Source organism: Ctenopharyngodon idella, chromosome 16, assembly GCF_019924925.1.
Source record: "Ctenopharyngodon idella isolate HZGC_01 chromosome 16, HZGC01, whole genome shotgun sequence".
In the NCBI taxonomy this organism is placed as follows: domain Eukaryota; kingdom Metazoa; phylum Chordata; class Actinopteri; order Cypriniformes; family Xenocyprididae; genus Ctenopharyngodon; species Ctenopharyngodon idella.
Genome location: NC_067235.1, coordinates 26,181,861 through 26,205,045, shown reverse-complemented (window position 1 = coordinate 26,205,045; position 23,185 = coordinate 26,181,861). Strand labels below are relative to the sequence as shown.

At 40.0% G+C, this 23,185-nt stretch overlaps 1 protein-coding gene across 2 annotated transcripts; it reads left to right on the top strand.

Annotated features, from left to right (window-relative positions):
• Positions 1–402: 402 nt before the first annotated feature.
• apoeb (apolipoprotein Eb) lies at positions 403–23,185 on the top strand. Of its 2 annotated transcripts, none has more exons than XM_051865684.1 (5): positions 403–486; positions 21,329–21,393; positions 21,613–21,766; positions 21,902–22,189; positions 22,332–23,185. In XM_051865684.1, exons 2-5 carry the CDS (start codon positions 21,351–21,353, stop codon positions 22,690–22,692), a joined length of 846 nt encoding a protein of 281 aa, XP_051721644.1. In that variant the 5' UTR covers positions 403–486; positions 21,329–21,350; the 3' UTR covers positions 22,693–23,185. The 2 variants fall into 2 exon arrangements, with proteins under 2 accessions (XP_051721644.1, XP_051721643.1); XM_051865683.1 differs by lacking the exon at positions 403–486 and adding an exon at positions 20,796–20,914.

Genomic DNA, 23,185 nt, shown 5'->3' with positions numbered 1-23,185 from the left:
TGGTGACAAATAATTAGGCTAAATAAAAATAATAGCCTATAAATAAAACAATAATATTAATAAATACTTGTTAGTAAAGACAAGCATAAAGATTTTGCACTCAAGGTATTTATAGCCAATATAAATATGCCTTTTAAATATCTGGCTAGGCGAGTAGCCAATAAATGATATAGGCTAAGCTAAGGGACGCAAAGTTGCTGTAATAGTCAGAACATAGGCTATATGAGCAATTCCTGAACACAATATTAAAGGAGATGTGCCTCTAAAATTTTCGAAAAGAAATTATATAAAGTGCGCAATTTATCTCCACCTGGTGCGAAAAGATGCGCACACTTGCTGCAGTCAGTGACGCGTGGGATGATGCGCGAGCCCCGAACAAAGGCGAAATCATGTTGCAGTGATTGTGAAGGCAGCGGGTGCGTCCCGGGACTATAAAAGACCTAACATTCCCAGTCCCTCTACACGAAGGAAAATCACACTTCTCAGGTGAGTAACGCTCTCTCTTCACTCATGAAGTAATCAACATCTTATTACCTTAACAGTTTATATGCAGGATAAACAGTTTGTCAGTAAAACCATTGCCTGTTACACTTCCAGTTAACGGTCACTGAGTATTAAACGCGTATGAGTGAAGCAAATCCTGCTCGTACCTTCAGATGCTGTTTTCTGTTTTGCTTTGTTTTGGTGCATTTTCATAAGGAGCTTTTAAAAATACTGTTCAGATTGAAATTATTTTAATACCTGTGAGGAGATTAAAGTTCCCATTTCCAAAGTTTATACTTTTTGTTGACTTTGATCTAATTTGTTTCTTTTTAAAGATCTTATATATATTTTTTTTGTGCCAGTGGTTTAGGCCTATTGATTTTTTTTTTTTTTTTTTCTGTGTTGATCTTTCCTCAGGTGTACTTGTCTGTCCATCAAAATGAGGTCTCTTGTGGTGATCTTTGTTTTGGCAGTTTTTACTTGTAAACTCTATTCACTCATGATTTAGTTTTTTTTAATCTGTTTTGAATATCAGTGCACAATCATATGTTTTATAGTGCATCTTATCAACTACATCACAATTTATACAGGTCATCTGCTAACCTTTGTAATCACTGTAAATTATCTAGCTCACTCACTGTGAATAACTTAATATGGCATAAAAGTAACGGTCTCTTCACACCCCTTGTAGGCTGTCACGCTCGTAGCCTGTTCCAGGCTGATGAACCCATGTGGGAGGATATGGTGGACGGCTTCTGGGAGTTTGTGTCCGAACTCAACAAATTTGGATGTTTGATGAGGGACTTCTTGAACTATGAGTCATTGGAAATTTAGTCAGACGCCTAATTTCTATCCAATCACTGAGTTATTATGTGGACAAAGGTGCTGCCATATTATGTACTAGTTTTGTGCATCACACATGCCACCTAGTGGATGCCCATGTAGCAGTGGTAACCTCCGGACACCACAGAAACACGACCACACCATAAACGGGATGATGGATATGCAGATTTTAGTCCTTAAACAGAGTAGTGAGGCAAGATTAGAATACACAGACATCAGAAGGCCTACTCTCTCATCCCTCTGCTTCTCCATTCGCATACACCATGCATCTGAGCGCGAAAGCTTAAAGGGATAGTTCACCCAAAAATGAAAATTTGATGTTTATCTGCTTACCTCCAGGGCATCCAAGATGTAGGTGACTTTGTTTCTTCAGTAGAACACAAATGATAATTTTTAACTCCAACCGTCGCGGTCTGTCAGTCAAATAATGCGTGTAAATGGGAACTCCATCTGTAAGAGTCAAATAAACACAACAGACAAATCCAAATTAAACACTGTGGCTCGTGACGACACATTGATGTCCTAAGACACGAAACGATCGGTTTGTGCGAGAAACCAAACAGTATTTATATAATTTTTTACCTCTAAAACACCACTATGTCCAACTCCGTTCAGCATCCGGTTAGTGAGGTCAAAAAAACGTGCTCTGATGACGGAACTGATGTCTCGCGCTTTGCTTCACTGAGTGCGAGACATCACTTCCGTTGTCAGAGCGCGTTCAGAACTTTAGAGGTAAAAAATTATATAAATACTGTTCGTTTTCTCGCACAAACCGATCGTTTCGTGTCTTAGGACATCAATGTGTCGTCACGAGCCGCAGGGTCTAATTTGGATTTGTCTGTCGTGTTTATTTGACTCTTATAGATGGAGTTCCCATTTACACGCATTATTTGACTGACAGACCGCAACGGTTGGAGTTAAAAATCATCATTTGTGTTCTACTGAAGAAACAAAGTTACATCTTGGATGCCCTGGGGGTAAGCAGATAAACATCAAATTTTCATTTTTGGGTGAACTATCCCTTTAAAGAATATATACAGAAGCGGTATATAATATTTAATACGAGTAAATGTAGTGGTGAACTATCTCAAATAACATGACAGCGCAAATAAAACATGTAAATGGTAAATACATAACATTTGTAAAAGTTAACATTCAAATATGCTGTAAACTCGTGCATTAAACTCTGATTGCTTAACTACTTAACTTCTTTTTTTACAAACACAGCATGTCATTACGTGAAAATATACCACGAGGCAATTAGTATAATGATAGCCTAGTATACACCTAAGTACACATACATATCGAATTAAATTCACGAATTACACAATAAACAGTTAAATTAATGATCACAAATTGAAACAACATACCTTAAAGGGAAGGGTACTTGTATGGCTTAATATAACGTAAATGATGTTTCTTACTGAAATTTGCAGTGGAAAACCCATGAAAGATTTACGTTATATAAAGAATCCATGACATATTTTGGACAATGGGGGGCGCCATTTTGTTTAGGTGCACAGTGCATTCTACGTCAGTGACTTCAAATGGTTGCACTCGGTGAGCTACTGACGCTACGCTGTTGCTATTTTTACCGCAACACAACTCGGAATATAATATACGATGCCACATTGTGCAGCTTTTGGTTGTAATTTTCAGTCGATGGGCAACAAGAGAAGCGATGCAAGTCTTCACTGCTTTACTAGCGTTAAGAGGAGAAATGAATGCAAGTTGTGAAGAATGTGGATGAATAAAACTTGATAAAGATCCGCGTCTTTGTTCTCTCCACTTTAGCCCTGATGCCTTTGAGGCTTTTAGTAGACCACAGCTACTGAAAGATCTGACAGTTGGTGATGGATATAAGCGTAAGCTTTAACCAAATGCCGGTGTTGTGCCGAATTTCGACCCCCTGCCAAATTATTACCGCTCTCGTTGAAGTCGCAACCTGATTGCCTAATCTGAATCCCTCCTCCACACCTACTCCTAAACCTACCAATAGGGGGGTCTAAATTCGGCACAACACCTGACCTGTCGTGGAGACTGACAAGGGCAGCCCATAACACATCTCGATTGAGACAGACTGCCTCAAAGCTTGTGTGTGCTGTGATGCACGGGATATCTCTGTGATCACATAAATAAATAAAAAAACTAAAAATCTCACAGTGAAGCCCTGTACTGGAGCTTGATTCGTTTTGCTATAACCACGTGATCAGTGACGTTTTCACATGCAACAATGTGACTGCTTCTATTCTGATCCGCGAACCCCTTGCGCAGGTTTCGAGTGTCATTCGCTTTTTGATATGAAATAAATCATAATGCATATAAAATTTACATGTGTAGTTTTTGGGCGTAGACTATTCAATTTAATAATCCTCAGTTCACAAGCACTTCAACTTCACAAGCATCATAACATAACACAATAACCTCTTCATTTATTTTGATCATATATGCCTACATATATGGACAATCCAACCATCTCCATTGACTTTGTACTGCGTGAAGCTGCCTCCTTGTCATTTCTGACTTATAACAAAAAAAAACAGAACAATGTCTAAAAGCTGATATGTGACAGGGTGTACAGCAAACCAACTAAAAAACACAGAACTAAGTTTTTATAAGCTGTCGACCCAAAAAAACAAGCGTTTAAGCAGGGGCGTGTTTAGGCTAGTGGGGGCCCTAAGCAAATCTCTGGGAGGGGGCCCCACGATCCCGTTCCGGGGTGGGGGGTCTAGTTTTTTGTAGTGAGTATACTGTGATTTTTCCCTCCCAGCCTCATACTCACCCATTCCAGAGCGACACACCATAAGCACCACCACACTCACTAATGCATATAGTATGCATCTGATCTAAGCTTCATGTAATTGAGAGCATTCTGAAAGACTGCTTATGTGTGTGTTATCAACGTCAATTTATTATAAGCAGCACAAGACTTTAACAGCCAATGACATTTACAGCTGGAGAGACTGGGCTGATTTTCTGCTGTTTAGTGTCAATCACCGTCTAACTCAGCCAGTTAAGATCTACATGATGTTATATGAATATGGTCCCTAGAGCATAGGTTTTATCAGCTGGCAATTTTCAATGCACATTTAAGAGTGCAAGTTGCAACTGTTATTAACAATAATGGAAAGATGAGGCTTATCCGTATGTCACAATATCACCCTGTTTGTTTTGCACCATTTCCTGCCAGTCTGTCATCATAGTTATGCATTTCGATTCACAAGCTTGCAATTCGATTCGATATCAGTTATTTTGGATATACTATATATCAGGGGTTCCCAACCACATTCCTGGAGGCCCCCCAACACTGCATGTTTGTTTTCCATGTCTCCTTAATCAAACACACCTGATTCAGATCATCAGCTCATTAGTAGAGACTGAATTGGGTATGTCAGACAAAGGAGAGATACAAAATATTGGGGGGCCTCCAAGAATGTGGTTGGGAACCACTGCTGTATATCAGGTACAGTAGGCTACATGGCAAATTTTCTCAAGAAAAAAAAAAAACTAATGCTGTATAATATACATGGGAATCAATTGGTACTACATTAATATTGAAAGTTAAAATTAACTGATTTGTTAAACAACTTTCTGTTTAACTGATTTGTGTCCTTAAGTTTTCCTTAAAAACTTAAGGAAATTTTTATAATAATAAAGTTATAATAGGCCTACTAACTTTAAAATGATTTCTACTCCAATTCATTTTTTGAAATATAAACATTTAAATGGTGGCTGTCAACTTGATGGATTTATTCAAACATGCATTATAGGCTATTAAAGAACGTTAAAAATTATAATTAATTTGTAATATGGAGTATATATTTAGCTAAATGCTGCTCTCTAGAGTAAATTTTTCTAGCTGACTAACGAGCTTATGGTCACTGAATATGTTTGTTCTGAGGTAAATGTGACGTTACGTTTGTTTGTTTACAAGCTTTTTTATTAACGTCACGGTTGAAACACTGATTAAGCGATTACACGAGACATGATACGGATTTCGGTAAGTTGTACTGTATCTTTTAACATATCTTTAGATGTTCATTCATTATTTCAAGCTGAGGAGAGGATCAGTTAACGTGAGCTTTAGGGCAGGCTGCCGTATCCTCCGTATCCTCGCGCTTTTTTAAGGGGGTATACGGAAATCCTTGACCTTTTATAGTGGGTATACGGCATACACCTGTGTATCACGTAGACTACACCACTGGGGGGTCCCCTTTGGGAGAAATCGCAGGGACCCCATGCAATTGCGTGCTGGGTAAACATGCTACTGCGTTTAAGGACACAAAGTGGATACAGGCAATTGAGAAAGAGCGCAACGTGCATATTACTCTGCGCCCACTAGACAGGATATGCTAAAAATAAAAATAAAAACACTTAGTTCTGGGGGTTTTTTTTAGCTTGTGCCGAGCATAAATGGGCGTGCTAGGTAAAGCCTACAAATTATTTCAGGAAAATAAAATATTTGCCATTTGCAATTCATATAGGCTATGTGTACATTATTCTTCTACTACATCATATTAATATTCATACTGGCATTAAATGCCAGTTTAATGGGTAAATTGATTTATCACAGAGGGAAATTCAACACACACACGCACTGTTAGGCTTTTATTTGAGCATGTAACATGAAACTATCTATAGAATGTGTGGCGGCTGCTTCGTCCGACGAAGCTTCTTTCACAGGATTTTGGTTGCTTTATTTTTTACTGAACACCAGATGGCGCTGTTTTCGACACTCTTGAAGCTTTGAATCTTTCCCGGTACAATGAGGGGAAAGCCTCAGTGCTTCATGAGGCTTCATTTGCCCATCATTAGGCCTACTGTACACCCTGTCACACAGCAGCTTTTAGCCATTGTTCTGTCTTTTGTTAGAAGCAAGAAACGACAAGGAGGCAGCTTCACGCAATAGGCCTTTATCACACTTCCGCGTTCGAAAAGCGGAAGCTTCAAGTATTAGCGTAAAATAACTTCCGCTGCAGCCTTTATTGGGAATGTTGTGATTTATTTTTGTAAAATTAAGCACAGATACTTATTCTAAAGACACCAACCTCTGTTTACCACCATTAATTGAGTATTGTGAATCAAAGAAAAAAGGCGTCATAATATTCTGACGCATATTTCGTTATTTTAATGGGAAGCGCGCAAGCCATTCTGTATGTGTATGCGCAATACTTCAGAGTTATCATCTTATTTTATCACAGAACTACAAAAATAAAATTCAAACAACAAATCACTTTAAAGAGCTTTAATTAGACAAAGCTTAAAATATTAACTACGACTAAAGTCTCTTTTGGGTGGATTAAATTAAAGGGTTGGGGAAAATGTATTGTATTAAACAAAAATGTTCACATTTTCTTTCATGGACTTACTTTACGATGCTTGCATCAAACTGAAGTTGTTTAAATAAAGGAATATGTCCAGCCCATAGACGATCATTCAAAAATAACTGGTTGATTATCGTAAACAAATCATATCCTCCGTGTTTGAGTGCAATATTGGATAGCATTATGCTGTAGACAATAATGGGCGTTTATATATTGCAAAAATAACATTACAAACAAAATGAAATCAGTCCGACGATTCCTCTGGCAGTAACTTGAGCTGCGCGCTGCTCGTTAATCTCATCATGCCGTCAGTACACCGGCAGCGCTGATGATCGCCTCGCTCAGATAATGTTACACATTAAAATGAAAGATGACATACATTGTAGGAGATCATGTAAGTCTAAATAAACAGTTTTAAATATTTAAGTTTATTGTTAAGTTACACTAAACAAGTATAATTTTCTTCTCAAAACTGCGCCTGTCCATTGACAATAATGCAGGTGGAAATTCCTTTACGCTACTAATCAAAGCCGGATGTGACGCCACGGTATGGGCGTGGCCTAAATGCGCTCTGTCTCTATGAGACGCAAAGGCAGCTTTTCCACCTTTTGACCACAAGATGTCGTTAGTGTGCACGGTCGTGCACGGTGTTGAAAAGCTTCGAGTAATGAACCGTTTTTCGGCACAATTTGATGAAAGCCTCAAACGCTTCAGAAAACTTCTGTTTCAGAAAGCTTCGGTTTACCATCACTTGTAAATGCAAGATAAATATGAGAGAGAAAAACTACCTCTGCTTCTCCGTTCGTAGGCTATACATATGTTTTTTTTTACAGTCTATGATACATAGTGCATCTTAGAGCGACCGCTTAAAGGAGAAGCAATATCCCACTAATGTCCCACTAATTAAACACTGTAAAAAAAATTCCGTAGTTTTTACAAAATAATTTTGGCAGCTGTGGTTGCCAGAATAATTTTGTAAAAAATACAGGAAAACTGTAAACACATTTACAGAACAAAATGTACATTTTACAGTATAAAACTGTATTTTAAGAAAATTTGAATGTAAACCAATAAATTCAACAATGCACACTACTACTAAAATCTGTTTTTTACCTTTAACATATACTGACAACCACCATAATAATGCAGGTGGTAAAAGAGAAAGCCACATGAAGAATCAGAGTTCATCACAAGTAGCTTTTCCACGAGCTGAAATATAGACTAATATAAGAAGGTGCACAGAGTCATTCATGCAAACGCAAAACATCATCATGGTAACCCACAATACTTAAATAATGCAATAAACATTCATTAAACAACAGAAGATGTAACATAAAACCCTAATGTACATAACTGATAACAAAAACTATTAAGAAACATGATTATTTAAACAAAATTCTTTCAAATGTGGAGTGTCACACAGGGAATTGTGGGAACATCAGTTTACAGATTTTGACTGTAAATTATACATTGATTTTGATTTTTTTTAACGTATGTAAATTGTAAAATTTACAGCATTTTACTGTGAAAATTGCATAAATGTCTGGTTAGAGCTTTTACAGTTTTTCCCTGTATATAACACGGGAACTTACTGTTAACCTATTTACAATTTTTTTCTGTAGCGTTTTTACAATATTTTACCGTTAAAATCACATTCATTTTTTACAGTGAAGGCCAACCTACAACAATTGATTAGGAACTCCCAATCGGAACCATTGCAAATAGATCATTTAATTAATACAAGTATTGCTGAAGTTAACAGCTGAACATTTCTACTTGGAAATGAAATATATTATATAATCATAATTATATCAATAGTCAAGAATATCAATAGTATAGAAACTATCATTTCAAGTCACTACAAAAATAAGATTATTAAGATTTACAGGTCATGCAACGCATTTGTTGTTGACTGATTGCCAGTTCCTTTTTAATGGATGCATGAAGACACATGCTGCCAGAACATTCATAAACACCCACAGCAAGATAAACACATAAAAATCCCACATAAATGCCAGCGGCAACATGTTGGGAGCTGTCCTTGCAGGTAAAAGTACCTGTGCTGCCAAGACTTCCAAAAGTCTCCCACACACTTTCATCAGAACAAAAAAACAACCTTCATCTTTTACCTATACACAAAGAAGCTAATCCTGACATTTCCAAGAGTTCATTCAAGCATGTCATCATTATCAAGACACTGCCTTCCTGGAAAAAACAGCTGTAACCAGCCTAAGCTGGTTTCTAGATGCTCTAGCTGGTCTCCCAGCCTGCACAGCTGATGAGTGTACTATTAAACCAGAAAACTAGACTAGCCTGAGTATCTTAGGATGGTTTAAACTGTGTTTTTCAGCAGTAGAGATGGTGCGACACCAAGGTTTTAGGTTTAATTCCCAGGGAAGGCATAAACAGACTCTTTAAATGCAGCTGCTAAATGTGTAAACTGAAGTGACCTTAAACAGGAACCTGATACAGTGAAATAAAACTCTTGTTTCATTTGCATTACTGTTGGTTCACTTTTACATTTAAGCTGACTGAATTTTAAAAGCAGATGTACTCAAAGTCTGATGATATAGGGTGGTCTGTTTACTTGTATTCTTATTTTTGTGGGTCATTTGCAGACACAGCTGAACTACACAGCAGAACAGACACAATTTTGCATTTTTCCACACTGATGTTGGGGAAACAAACTGATTTAAAAATGGTAAAAAAAAAAAATTGTTAAACATGACTGAGAGTACTGCATTGTTATTGGTAACTGGAAGCATGATCAAATTGTAATTGTTAAGATTTTTAGGGGGTCAAGCACGTAGTGCTGAAACCCTATTGTAATTGTAAGGATTTTTATTATTTTTCTTCTGCCGTAAAATTGATTGTGCAGACCAAGCCGTAAGGCATAGAGATTTGAAACTTATCCAGATGATAGGTCTCAATTTGGGGAGAGCCTGACAAGGTATGACCCCGATTGGCCAATAGGGGGCGCTACAGCGATCAACAACGCAAAACTGCTCATAACTCCTAGACTGTGTCGTAGACTCAAGTGTCTTATTATTGGAATCCTTGGCACAAGACGAACAAAAATAAATCCAAGTAAATCCAATTTCATTTCAGCCATTAACATTTTCCCGCCATTTTGAATTTTCTGAAAAATCTACGTTTTCAAACTCCTCATAGGCCGTTTGTCCAATTCACTCAAGACTTGATATACATCATCTAGAGACCTTCCTGGCAAAAAGATATCAAAAGAATTTCGATCAGTGATTCACACTTGTGACGGGACACCAAAACGTTCGAAGTAGGCAGGGCCACTTTCACTTAAATGGTTTTAAGTCTTGAACAAAATGAGATATTTTCACCCAACTTGTCATACTCATGTACTCATGTTCATTCTGTGGTCTTCTAAAAAAATTGCGGAGATTTACCACTTGGTGGCGCTATAATACGAATAAAACATAAAAACAGCTATAACTACATTAGTCCAATTGACTTGAAAATTGGCATGCACTGTCTTTGTCCGAGTTGCCTTGATGATTTATGATGACATTTGTGTATCTCGAAAAACATGGCTGCCATTGGCCAATAAATTTTGAGCACCTTTAGACCAGGTTAACAGAGCACCTTGAGCACCTTTAGACCAGGTTAACAGAGCACCTTGAGCACCTTTTAGACCAGGTTAACAGAGGCCGATTGAGACGAAACTCGGTGGGCCTGTTTGACTCATGGCCCTAGAGGTCTGAAAGAAACGGCCACGTAAACGGCAAAGTATCACACATACACACAATATTCATATCATATGTTGAATCTCCTCATTCTGAACAACTTTGCCTCAAGAACCACTTCTGTCAATCAAACTGTTCATTAAACATTTGCGATTATTTGAAAAATCTACTTTTTTGAACTCCTCATAGGCCATTTGTGCAGTTTGTTCAAAACTTGACATGCATCATCTAGAAACATTCATGGCAAAAAGTTATCAAAAGAATTTATTGATTCAGGTTCACAACAGAACGCCAAAACGTTTGAAGTAGGCAGTTGCCTTTTACTAAAATGGTTATATCTCTTGATTGCAATGGGATATTTTCACCAAACAGGGTACACGTGTGTACAAGCTCAGTCCGAGGTCACAGTAAAAAAAAAAACTGGGTAACACTTTACAATAAGGGTACATGAATAATCATGTACTAATACCTGAATTAATACTTAATTCAGCATGAACTAATGATTATTGAAAGCATGAAATAATCATGAACCAATGAAGAGCTAACCTTAATTATGACAGAAGTCATATGGATTCATGCATGAATAACGGCAGCCTTAACTACATGTTATTACATGTTTGATAGTTAATGAATTAATTAACATTTATGGATAAAAAAATCAAACAGCCTCTTTAAGAAGTAATAAGAAGTAAACAAATTTAAATAATATTATCAGAGTTTAAACTTTTGACTGCAGCTTTGTCATAAACATTATTGAATAGCACAGAATTAATTGATCCTCCTCATCAAATGTAGAAAACACTAAATACACTAATAAGTAACTGATCTTAAAAGGTCTTTATCTGTTTTGTTTTGTTTTGTTTTGTTCTCTTTCCCTTCAAACTCACCCTACTGCAACTTATGCACAGCTAAACAAAAAATAAAAATGCAAAACCCACAAAGAACATTTGTGGATCAGTTCCCAAAGAAACAACCAAACTAGAACCATGGTCAGAACGTTTGCTGGGATCAGTACAGTTCAATCTCCATCCAGACGCAGGCCGTAATGATACTGTACCTCCACTCTCTGACTTCTTGAAAAGCCACACAACATCACTTTACTGGCCTGAATACTAGTTGCGTTAGTATATGTGTATTTGATAGTAAGTTTATGATAAATAATGTGCTGAATTTAGAAAGTTGTTAACAGTGAATTAATTATGATTGGGCCCTCTCAAGTAAAGTCATTACAAAATAATGCATTAACAAGACACAAGTTGATGTTAGTGTATGGTTAGTTAATAATGAGTTAATTAAATGTGTCATGACATGTTAATTAAAAAAGTCATGACAAAATAATGCATTAACAAGGCATGTGTTGATGTTAGTTAATAATGAGTTAGTAATGATTGGGCCCCTCAAAATAGTCATGACACAATGATGCACTAACAAAACATTAAATAAAATATGATTAAACATGCAAAAAGAGTATCATTCATATTCCTTTACACCACCAGTACAAAAACAGATGATAATGGTTATCTGGAGTTCTTTTATTATTTATTTACATCAAACATATATGGACTCAAAAGGACATACCTGTAAAAACACATAAGGAACGTTTACAATCAAATATGGTGCATCTACAAGCTAATGCTAATCCACACTCAAGGTTAAAAAACAGGCAAAGGGTCAAAAATACACAGGAAGGCAGTCCAAACAAACAACAAGGCAGAAAGACACAGGCAGACAGGGAAATCCAAGAGACAGGCAAAAATCCAAGAACCAAGAAACATGAAACCAGAGAAATGCTCAGAATTGCAGTAGTACACTAGAAAAGACTTCTCAGTCACTGAATGAGAGAACCAGTATTGATTATTGAGAAAGAAAATTACCCATATTCTTTTTTTTTCTACAACCTGAATTCCGGAAATGTTGGGATGTTTTCTAAATTTGAATAAAATGAAAACTAAAAGACTTTCAAATCACATGAGCCAATATTTTATTCACAATAGAACATAGATAACATAACAAATGTTTAAACTGAGAAATTTTACAATTTCATGCACAAAATGAGCTCATTTCAAATTTGATGCCTGCTACTGTCACGGTTGGTAATCCGCTGTCTCATTCTGGTCTTGTGTGTTTGTGTGTGTGTGTGTGTGTGTGTGTGTGTGTGTGTGTTCGTCACGCTGATTGTTTCATGTGGGCGTCACCGCTGATTACCAGTGATCAGCGGCAGCTGAATGTCATCTACCAGCCTATTTATTCGGAAGGGGGATCTCTGCTGAGAAGTCCTCACCATCCACTCTCCTTCCGGTAAGACTGAGATGGGCCAACCACACACATACCTGCCAAGCCTTACTGGACTCCGGAGCCGAAGGTAATTTCATGGACATTCATTTCGCTCAGAAATTTCATCTCCCCATCACACCTCTCACCAGACAGATCTCCGTTAATGCTCTTAATGGACAGGAACTCCCCAGCATCTCCCTTACTACCTGTCCCATAACTCTTACTACGTCAGGCAACCACACTGAAACCATCACGTTTCTCCTCATGGACTCCCCTCTGGCACCCATAGTTCTTGGTCATCCCTGGCTTAGTCAACACAACCCCAGGGTGGATTGGCGCCAACACTCTATCTCTGAATGGAGCACACAGTGTTACGAGTCTTGTCTTGTGTCTGCTTGTCCGCCTGTGTCTGTTTTTGTGTTTCAGGAGAAGGCAGCGGATTTATCAAACGTGCCCGTGGAGTACCTGGATCTGAAGGAAGTGTTCAGTAAGTCCCGTGCGGCTTCTCTCCCTCCGCATCGTCCCTATGACTGTGCTATAGATTTACTGCCAGGTAAATCTCCACCTAAAGGCAAACTTTACTCTCTTTCTGTTCCCGAGAGGGAGGCCATGGAGAAATATATTTCTGATTCTCTAGCAGCAGGGTTCATCCGACCTTCCTCTTCTCCAGCGGGGGCGGGGTTCTTTTTTGTGGGGAAGAAGGATGGTTCCTTGCGACCTTGTATTGATTACCGAGGACTGAACAACATCACGGTAAAGAATACCTATCCTTTGCCGTTGATGTCTTCAGCCTTCGAGAGGTTGCAGGGAGCATCCGTTTTCACAAAATTGGATTTACGTAACGCTTATCATTTGGTTCGCATTCGGAAGGGGGATGAGTGGAAAACCGCCTTTAACACCCCTAGGGGGCACTTCGAATACTTGGTCAGGCCCTTCGGGTTGTCCAACTCCCCGGCGGTTTTTCAGGCACTCGTCAATGACGTGTTGAGAGATATGGTTGACCAGTTCATATATGTCTACCTGGATGACATATTGATTTTTTCTTCTTCTCTCCAGGAACACGTTCAGCACGTCAGGCGAGTGCTTCAGAGGCTGCTAGAGAATGGGCTTTTTGTCAAGGCGGAGAAATGCGATTTTCATGCACAGTCTGTTTCTTTTCTAGGATACATCGTCTCGTCTGAGGGAGTACGTATGGACCCTGACAAGGTTAAGGCTGTGGTAGATTGGCCAAGTCCAGATTCCCGTAAGGCCCTACAGAGGTTTCTGGGGTTTGCCAATTTTTACCGGCGTTTCATTCGTAATTTCAGCCAACTAGCCGCGCCTCTGACCGCCTTGACCTCCCCCAGAACTACGTTCAGGTGGTCCGATACAGCTGAGGCTGTATTCGCCAAACTTAAGAGCCGCTTCGTTTCGGCCCCCATTCTCATAGCCCCTGATCCTTCACGTCAGTTCGTGGTGGAGGTCGATGCGTCAGAGGTGGGGGTAGGTGCAGTTCTGTCTCAACGTTCTTCCACAGACGACAAGATGCATCCCTGCGCGTTTTTGTCCCATCGTTTATCACCCGCCGAACGTAATTATGACATTGGTAACAGAGAGTTGTTGGCGGTCAAATTAGCGTTGGAAGAATGGCGTCATTGGTTAGAAGGTTCGGGGGTACCTTTTATCGTTTGGACTGATCATAAGAACCTGGAATATATCAGGTCTGCTAAAAGACTTAACTCCAGGCAGGCTCGGTGGGCACTTTTTTTCGGACGATTTGATTTTTCTCTCTCGTACCGCCCGGGTTCCAAGAACATCAAACCCGATTCTTTGTCACGTATTTTTGATCCTTCCGAACGCCCGTCTACTCCCGAGTGTATTTTACCTGAGACATTAGTGGTCTCCACTCTTACATGGGAGGTCGAATCGAGGGTCAGTACGGCCTTAGAAGGGGTAACGCCTCCGCTCGGTTGCCCACCGAATCGTTTATTTGTGCCGGAGGGGTTACGGTCCGACGTTATCAAGTGGGGACATTGTTTAAACGCACCAGTTTTTTGGTCAAGCAACGATTCTGGTGGCCATTGATGGCTCACGACATTCGCAATTTTGTTTTGGCTTGTTCGGTTTGTGCCACTGGTAAGACTTCCAATCGACCCCCAGATGGGTTACTCCAACCGCTGTCTGTCCCTTCGAGACCCTGGTCCCACATTGCGCTAGATTTCATTACCGCCCTCCCACCCTCCCAGGGAAAGACAGTCGTTTTGACCGTAGTGGACCGGTTCTCGAAGGCGGCTCATTTTATTCCCTTGCCTAAATTACCATCTGCCAAGGAGACAGCGGTAACTGTTGTAGATCACGTCTTTCGGTTACATGGCCTCCCGATGGACGTGGTTTCCGACAGGGGTCCCCAATTTGTGTCCAAATTTTGGCAGGAGTTTTGTAAGTTACTGGGTGCGACTGTCAGTCTGTCTTCGGGGTTCCATCCTCAAAGCAATGGCCAAACCGAGAGAGCCAACCAGGATTTGGAGAGAGTGTTGCGATGTTTGGTATCCAAGAATCCTTCCTCCTGGAGTCAGCAACTCTCTATGGTTGAGTACGCTCATAACTCGTTACCAGTGTCGTCCACGGGCCTCTCTCCGTTTGAATGTAGCTTAGGTTACCAGCCACCTATCTTTCCCAGTCTGGAATCCGAAGTCGCGGTCCCCTCCGCTCACGCCTTCGTCCAGAGGTGCCGCCACACCTGGAGTAGAGCCCGTGAGACTCTCCTTCAGGTGGGGGCGCGCACCAAGGCTAAGACCGATCGCCACCGGTCGAAGCCTCCCGTATACGTCGTGGGTCAAAAGGTGTGGCTTTCTACCAAGAACATTCCGCTCCGCTCCGTATCTAACAAGTTAGCTCCCAAATTTATTGGCCTGTTCCCTGTCACCAAGATCATTAGTCCGGTGGCTGTCCGACTCAAACTTCCTCCGGCGTACAGGAGAATACATCCCGAATTATCCGCCTTCCATGTATCAAAGATTAAACCCGTGTTTCATTCACACATTAATCCGCCGGCCCCGGTTCCCCCACCGCCGCGACTCGTAGACGGGGAACCTACATATTCGGTAAACCGTATTCTGGACTCGAGACGGAGGGGACGCGGATTCCAGTACTTGGTGGACTGGGAGGGTTACGGTCCGGAGGAGAGAAGTTGGGTTCCTGCTAGGGACATCCTGGATCACTCCCTTATCGATGATTACAATCGACAGGTAGGTTCGTCTGGGAACGCCAGGAGGCGTTCCTAGGAGGGAGGGTACTGTCACGGTTGGTAATCCGCTGTCTCATTCTGGTCTTGTGTGTTTGTGTGTGTGTGTGTGTGTGTGTGTGTGTGTTCGTCACGCTGATTGTTTCATGTGGGCGTCACCGCTGATTACCAGTGATCAGCGGCAGCTGAATGTCATCTACCAGCCTATTTATTGCCCTGTCTTTCGTCCCATGTTTGTCAGATCGTTGCTGGAGATCGCCCGTGCTGCTTCCTGTTATCCTGTGTGTTCCTTTGTCTGAGTCATCGTGTCGTGCTGTTCCGGTTCCAGTCCCGTTTGGATTACTCACCTGGTGTTTTCCTTTCACTCTGGATACTCTACACACGGTCTTCACTCTTCTGTTCAGGATTGCCCATCGAAGTCCCTGTGTCACCACTCTCCTGCTGGCTGCAACGTGTTGGACTCTGTTGTTTTCTCAATAAAGAGATTTTACTTGCAACTTGCATCCGCGTATTATTCCCGTGACAGCTACAGGTCTCAAAATAGTTGGGACGGGGGCATGTTTACCATGGTGAAGCCATGGTGTTGGAATTTGATCCCATTCTTGCCTGATAAAGGTTTCCAGCTGCTGAAGAGTTTGTGGTCATCTTTGACATATTTTTCGTTTAATGATGCGCCAAATGTTCTTTATAGGTGAAAGATCTGGACTGCAGGCAGGCCAATGCAGCACCCGGACTCTTCTACGATGAAGCCTTGCTGTTGTAATAGCTGCAGTATGTGGTTTTGCACTGTCCTACTGAAATACACAAGGTCTTCCCTGAAATAGACGTTGTCTGGAGAGGAGCATATGTTGCTCTAAAACCTTTATATACCTTTCAGCATTCATAGTGCCTTCCAAAACATGCAAGCTGCCCATACCTTATGCACTTATGCACCCCCATACCATCAGAGATGATGGCTTTTGAACTGAGCGCTGATAACACGCTGAAAGGTCTCCCTCCTCTTTAGTCCGGAGGACACAGGTGTCCGTGATTTCCAACAAGACTGTCAAATTTGGACTCGTCTGACCATGGAACACTTTTCCACTTTGAAACAGTCCATTTTAAACGAGCTTTGGCCCACAGGACACGACGGCGCTTCTGGACCATGTTCACATATGGCTTCCTTTTTGCATGATAGAGCTTTAGTTGGCATCTGCAGATGGCACGGCGGATTGTGTTTACAGACAGTGGTTTCTGGAAGTATTCCTGGGCCCATTTAGTAATGTCATTGACACAATCATGCCGATGAGTGATGCAATGTCGTCTGAGGGCCCGAAGACCACGGGCATCCAATAAAAGTCTTCGGCCTTCACCCTTACGCACAGAGATTTCTCCAGTTTCTCTGAATCTTTTGATGATGTTATGCACTGTAGATGATGAGATTTGCAACGCCTTTGCAATTTGACGTTAAGGAACATTGTTTTTAAAGTATTCCACAATCTTTTTACGCACTCTTTCACAGACTGGATCTTTACTTTTGAGAGACTCTGCCTCTCTAAGACATCCCTTTTATAGCCAATCATGTTACAGACCTGATATCAATTAACTTAATTAGTTGCTAGATGTTCTCCCAGCTGAATCTTTTCAAAATTTCTTGCTTTTCCAGCCATTTGTTGCCCCCGTGCCAACTTTTTTTGAGACCTGTAGCAGGCATCAAATTTAAAATGAGCTCATTTAGTGGATAAAAGTGTACATTTTCTCAGTTTAAACATTTGTTATATTATCTATGTTCTATTGTGAATAAAATATTGGCTCATGTGATTTGAAAGTCTTTTAGTTTTCATTTTATTCAAATTTAGAAAACGTCCCAACATTTCCGGAATTCGGGTTGTATTTTGTTTTTCACTGTAAAAATCAGAACGCGAGGCAGGAGAGCCAGTTGACAACATCGATTGTCCTCCATTTGTTTTTCTTCTCAAGTCACATTTGATCTCACGAGTCTCGAGATCTCGTCTTACTGTGAATGTGAAATCCTTCCTGCAATCGACAGGTGTGTGGTCTCGCAGTCCAGTCAAATCATAGTGTATGCATTCAGAGGAATATAATGCTAAAAATCGGTTGAAACTGTCATTATGTCTGTGGTCAGTTTTAAAATCGGTTAAGATTTGAAAATCATCTAGTGTGTCCCAGGCCTAATATAAAGTGTGACCAAATCACTTTTTGCACAGAGACGAGGGGTTCGAGACTCAGATTAAGATGCAGATGACTGATTTCTCTGACACAAAGCAGCTGAGAGCCCTTTGACCTGGAATGCCTGACTGTTGAAAACAATGACTAATGTAGACAACCTTCCCAAATGACACAACTGAGGACTGAATCACACACCACAGAAAGCAAGAAAAGAGAAAAACAAAGAGTCAGAGTCACTAGAGTTCATCAGCCCTCACTGTAGAGTACTTGTGCTGTGTTTGTGTTGGATAAATCTAGTCAGTGCATATCTGTTTGAGTCGTGGCCGTGATGAAGAATAGATGCTATCAGCGCATAGATCCTCTCACACGGTACACTGGACCTAGCAGTCCTATTCTGCTAAATGAGTTGGCCGAGGTTACATGCGTTCATTACTTACTGTTCACCTTTCACACATTTATCCAAAAACCACATGGGACATAAACAACCAAGTCCTTTCATGAGCTTATAATTAAATCATCACGCTGAATTTATTTATTTATTTATTTTTTTTAAACAGTATAGTCAATTTTTCAGCCACATTTTCTCCAATTTCATTATTTATTAGATGCAACACCAAATAATTAAATAATCACTCTGGTGAAACCACATGTCAAATACTTCATCGGGAAAATTCAGTACAAAAAAAAAAATGTGTTCACCTAATTCTAAATCCAACACTTGGCACTGATCCAACACTTTTTGTCCAGCAATTGGCACTGATCTTCCCCTCATGAAAGAACTGTTATCAAAAACAGAAAAAGGAATTACAGAGAGAGCTAAGTTTGCAATGCTTTCATCTAACTAATCCATAAAGAGTGTAACACAAAAGCATAGGAAGGGCCTGAAGCAACCATAACAGTCATAATTCATTCTTAATCTTGCCTTTTTTGTTTTTCTTTTGTAGTCTGTTAAAATGTATTTTGTATACACTGTGGGGCATTATAATTTGCAATATTTACATGTTGCCCGTGTACTCTCTATTTCAAAAAAAGGGAAGTATCTATTTTGATATAGTGCATCAGCGTTTTGATGACAACTAGCCTAGACGTTTCATCAGTGTCAGTGGTCACCTTGGTACACAGAATAAATGTCATTGCTCAAAACTATCTTACATTTACAATAATTCTTTTATCAGATGCTTTTATCAGAAGCGTCATATGAGGTGTGCCAACCTGATTCATCCTTAGGAGGCAGAAACATCCAAGAACACAAAAAATTGTTCCAAAATTGACCATAAAATAAAATAGGTTTGTAAATTAGGGTTTAGTATAAATGTCTCAATAAAATAAAATCTATTTGCAGAAGGATTAACAGTAAATTGAACGTACAGAGGAGTATAAATAATAGTGGACGTCTGCATGCAGTGATCATACTGGGCCCTCTGCATACTAAAGCCATGTTTGTTTTCATCAGCTGCATGGGGTGAATCAGACAGAGCTGAGCCAGGAGAAAAGGACAAGCTGGGACAAGAGGCTAAAGATCACTGAATAGGTGGAATCAAATTGTGGGTGATAAGGCTTTTTTGCGTTGTCACAGAAAAAAAACAACGTAATTACCCAAGGCTTTTTGGCCGGAAAAAAAGATTAGCTTTACAAAAGAACACGATCTTGTTGAGTGGTGTTATGTTCAGAATAGAATTGCTGAAGCAAATATAGGGCTGTATTCATTATGTTAAATCTTTACAGGGAATACTAAAGAATGTCTTATCTTTAAAGATAAACACTAGGCCATTTAGACGTGGAAGGGCATTGTGATCAAACGGGCTGCAATCAGCAGTAGTTTGAAATTTGTGACATTATTACACATCACTACATAACTTACTAAACAAAATTACAAGGAAGGCACTAGATGTTATTATGAAACATTTGTTTTTACTTATTATATATAATATAAAATGCACTATTGTTGTTGTTACCACCATTGCCATTGCTTATGTGAATGCTAATCCGAAAGTGTGAAGTGAGCAATAGTATGGCCAATAGGTCTCTATAGACATGCTAATAGGCTCATCCATGTTGATAGGCCATTGCAGTAAAACGTTCGAGCAACAATGTTGGCGCCAGCAAAAAAAGTTTACCTTGAGGCTCAATTGTTTCTTTAATCACGAATTTGTCCCACAGGGACATTTACAGTTGTTTGACTTTGTAAACTGTCCGTTTAAGGACAACAACTTCGATTTTGATCCACGCAGCAATATCTACTAAAACTAAATAATTAAATAGCTAAAAAATAATAGCCTATAAATAAAAGGTTACACTTTATTTTACAGTGCCATAGTTACATTGTAATTACTTAAATAAGTACTGAGTACTATTAATTAACCTCATGTACTTATAGAGTTACAGTTAGGGTTTAGGATTAGTTAGCCTACTTGTAATTATGCATATTTTACTGGTATTAATATAGTAAGTACATGTAGTAACGTGTAACTACGGCACTGTAAAATAAAGTGTTACCGCCAACGATATGCTTTTTAAATATGTGGGTAGGATATTTAACAGAGTAGTCTATAATAAATTATATAGGCTAAGCTAAGGGACGCAAAGTTTTTGTAATAGTCAGAACATAGCCTACATGAATTCCTGAACACAATATGAAAGGAGATGTGCCCTTAAAAATTTCGAAAATAAACTATATTAATAGCGCATTTTATCCCCACCTGGTGCGAAAAGATGCGGACTTTGCACACTTGCTGCAGTCAGTGACGCGTGGGATGATGCGCGAGCCCCGAACAAAGGCGAAATCACGTGGCAGTGATTGTGAAGGCAGCGGGTGCGTCCCGGGACTATAAAAGACGTAACATCCCCAGTCCCTCTACACGAAGGAAAATCACACTTCTCAGGTGAGTAACGCTCGCTCTTCACTCATGAAGTAATCAACAGCTTATTACCTTACAGTTTATATGCAGGATAACCAGTTTGTCAGTAAAACTATTGCCTGTTACACTTCCAGTTAACGGTCACTGAGTATTAAACGCGTATGAGTGAAGCAAATCCTGCATTCATACTCGTACCTTCAGATGCTGTTTTCTGTTTTGCTTTGTTTCGGCTTTGATTTTCAGAAGAGGCTTTTAAAAATACTGTTTGGATTTAAATAATTTAAAACCTGTGAATTAATAAGTTTAAACTTCCCATTTCCAACGTTTATACTTTCTGTTGACTTTTATATAATTTGTTTCTCTTTAAAGATCTTATATGTTTTGTGCCAGTGGTTTAAGATGTACTGATTTTTTTTTTTTTTTTTGATCTTTCCTCAGGTGTACTTGTCTGTCCATCAAAATGAGGTCTCTTGTGGTTATCTTTGTTCTGGCAGTTTTTACTGGTAAGGGGAAAAAAAACTATTCACTCATGGTTTAGTTTTCTATCTGTTTTGAATATCAGTGCACAATGATATGTTTTATAATGCATCTTTATCAACTGCTACATCACAATTTATACAGGTCATCTGCTAAGCTTTGTAAACACTGTAAAGTATCTAGCTCACTTACTGTGAATAACTTAATATGGCATAAAGTTAAAAGTCTCTTCACACCCCTTGTAGGCTGCCATGCTCGTAGCCTGTTCCAGGCTGATGCCCCTCAACCCAGGTGGGAGGAGATGGTGGACCGCTTCTGGCAGTATGTGTCCGAACTCAGCACACATGCTGACGGTGTGATGCAGGACATCAAGGGCTCCCAGGTCAGCAGAGAGCTTGAGTAAGTTCAGCAGCCCTTTTAACATATATCTACAGCACCGTCATACTCATCCTCGCGTTATCAAATAGCACACATGCTGCTGAAACATTGTATGTGACCAGTGTTTTTTTTTTTGTTTGATTTGTTTTTTTGCAGCACCCTAATTACTGACACCATGGCTGAGCTGAGCTCATACAGTGACAGTCTTCAAACCCAGCTGACACCATACGCCTCTGATGCTGCTGGTCAGCTGAGCAAAGATCTCCAGCTCCTGGCTAGCAAACTGGAAACTGACATGACCGACGCTAAGGAACGCTCCACTCAGTACCTGCAAGAGCTGAAGACCATGGTGGAGCAGAACGCAGATGATGTGAAGAGCCGTGTCAGCACCTACACACGCAAACTGAAGAAACGCCTGAACAAGGACACCGAGGAGATCCGCACGTAAGTCTGGATGTTCTTTCAGGTGGTTTGAAAGAATTGCAAGTGGGTTGACTTGGGTCAAATGCAAATTGGGTAAAGCATTCAACTAGTGAAAATGTAGGTAATTTTTAAAGATATTAATCTTTACTTTCATTCCCTGCAGCACCGTGGCAACCTACCTGGGTGAGCTGCAGTCTCGTGCTTCCCAAAATGCTGATGCCGCGAAGGACCGTTTAGAGCCATACCTCACCCAGGCCAAGGATGGTGCCAGCCAGAAATTGGGTGCCATTAGCGAGCTGATGACGTCCCAGGCACGGGAGGTGAGCGAGCAGTTGGAGGTCCAGGCTGGAGCTCTGAAGGAGAAGCTGGAACAGACCGCTGAGGAGCTGCGCACCTCCCTAGAGGGCCGCATGGATGAGCTGACCAGCCTCTTCGCCCCCTATTCCGAGAAGATCCGTGAACAGCTGCAGATTGTCATGGATAAGATCAAGGAGGCCTCAGCAGCTCTTCCCACTCAAGCTTAAGAGCTCCACGCTTATCTAGTATTAACACCAAACATAAACAGGAAGGGAGGTTTTGTGTTACTGAAATGTGCTTTTTTCATTCTGTGAGAGGTTGATAAGTGGTTAACAACCAGACTCCATTGGACTAGCACTGTCCATTATTGGACAAAAGAATACCATGTACTCACCATGTTTACTTTCTCAGTATTAACCCACTGTCTGAGGATATAATTTCCATAATGTCTTTTGTTTGCATACAGTAGAGCAATTTTAAGATCAATCAAATTGTCATGGAAGTTATCTAAGAGATTTTTTTGTAGTTATTGGGGCCACAATGGCACCATTCAAAATAAATAGTAAAAAAAGTGCCTTCAGCTGTTGAACTAAATCAGAATATATGTAAAGATGAGCTTTGGTAGCCACAAATCCAGATATATATGCTCATTTACTTCATATGTTTGTGCACTGCTGTGTTTGAATTTGTTTGCAATAAATGTGCGTCCTACTACACTAA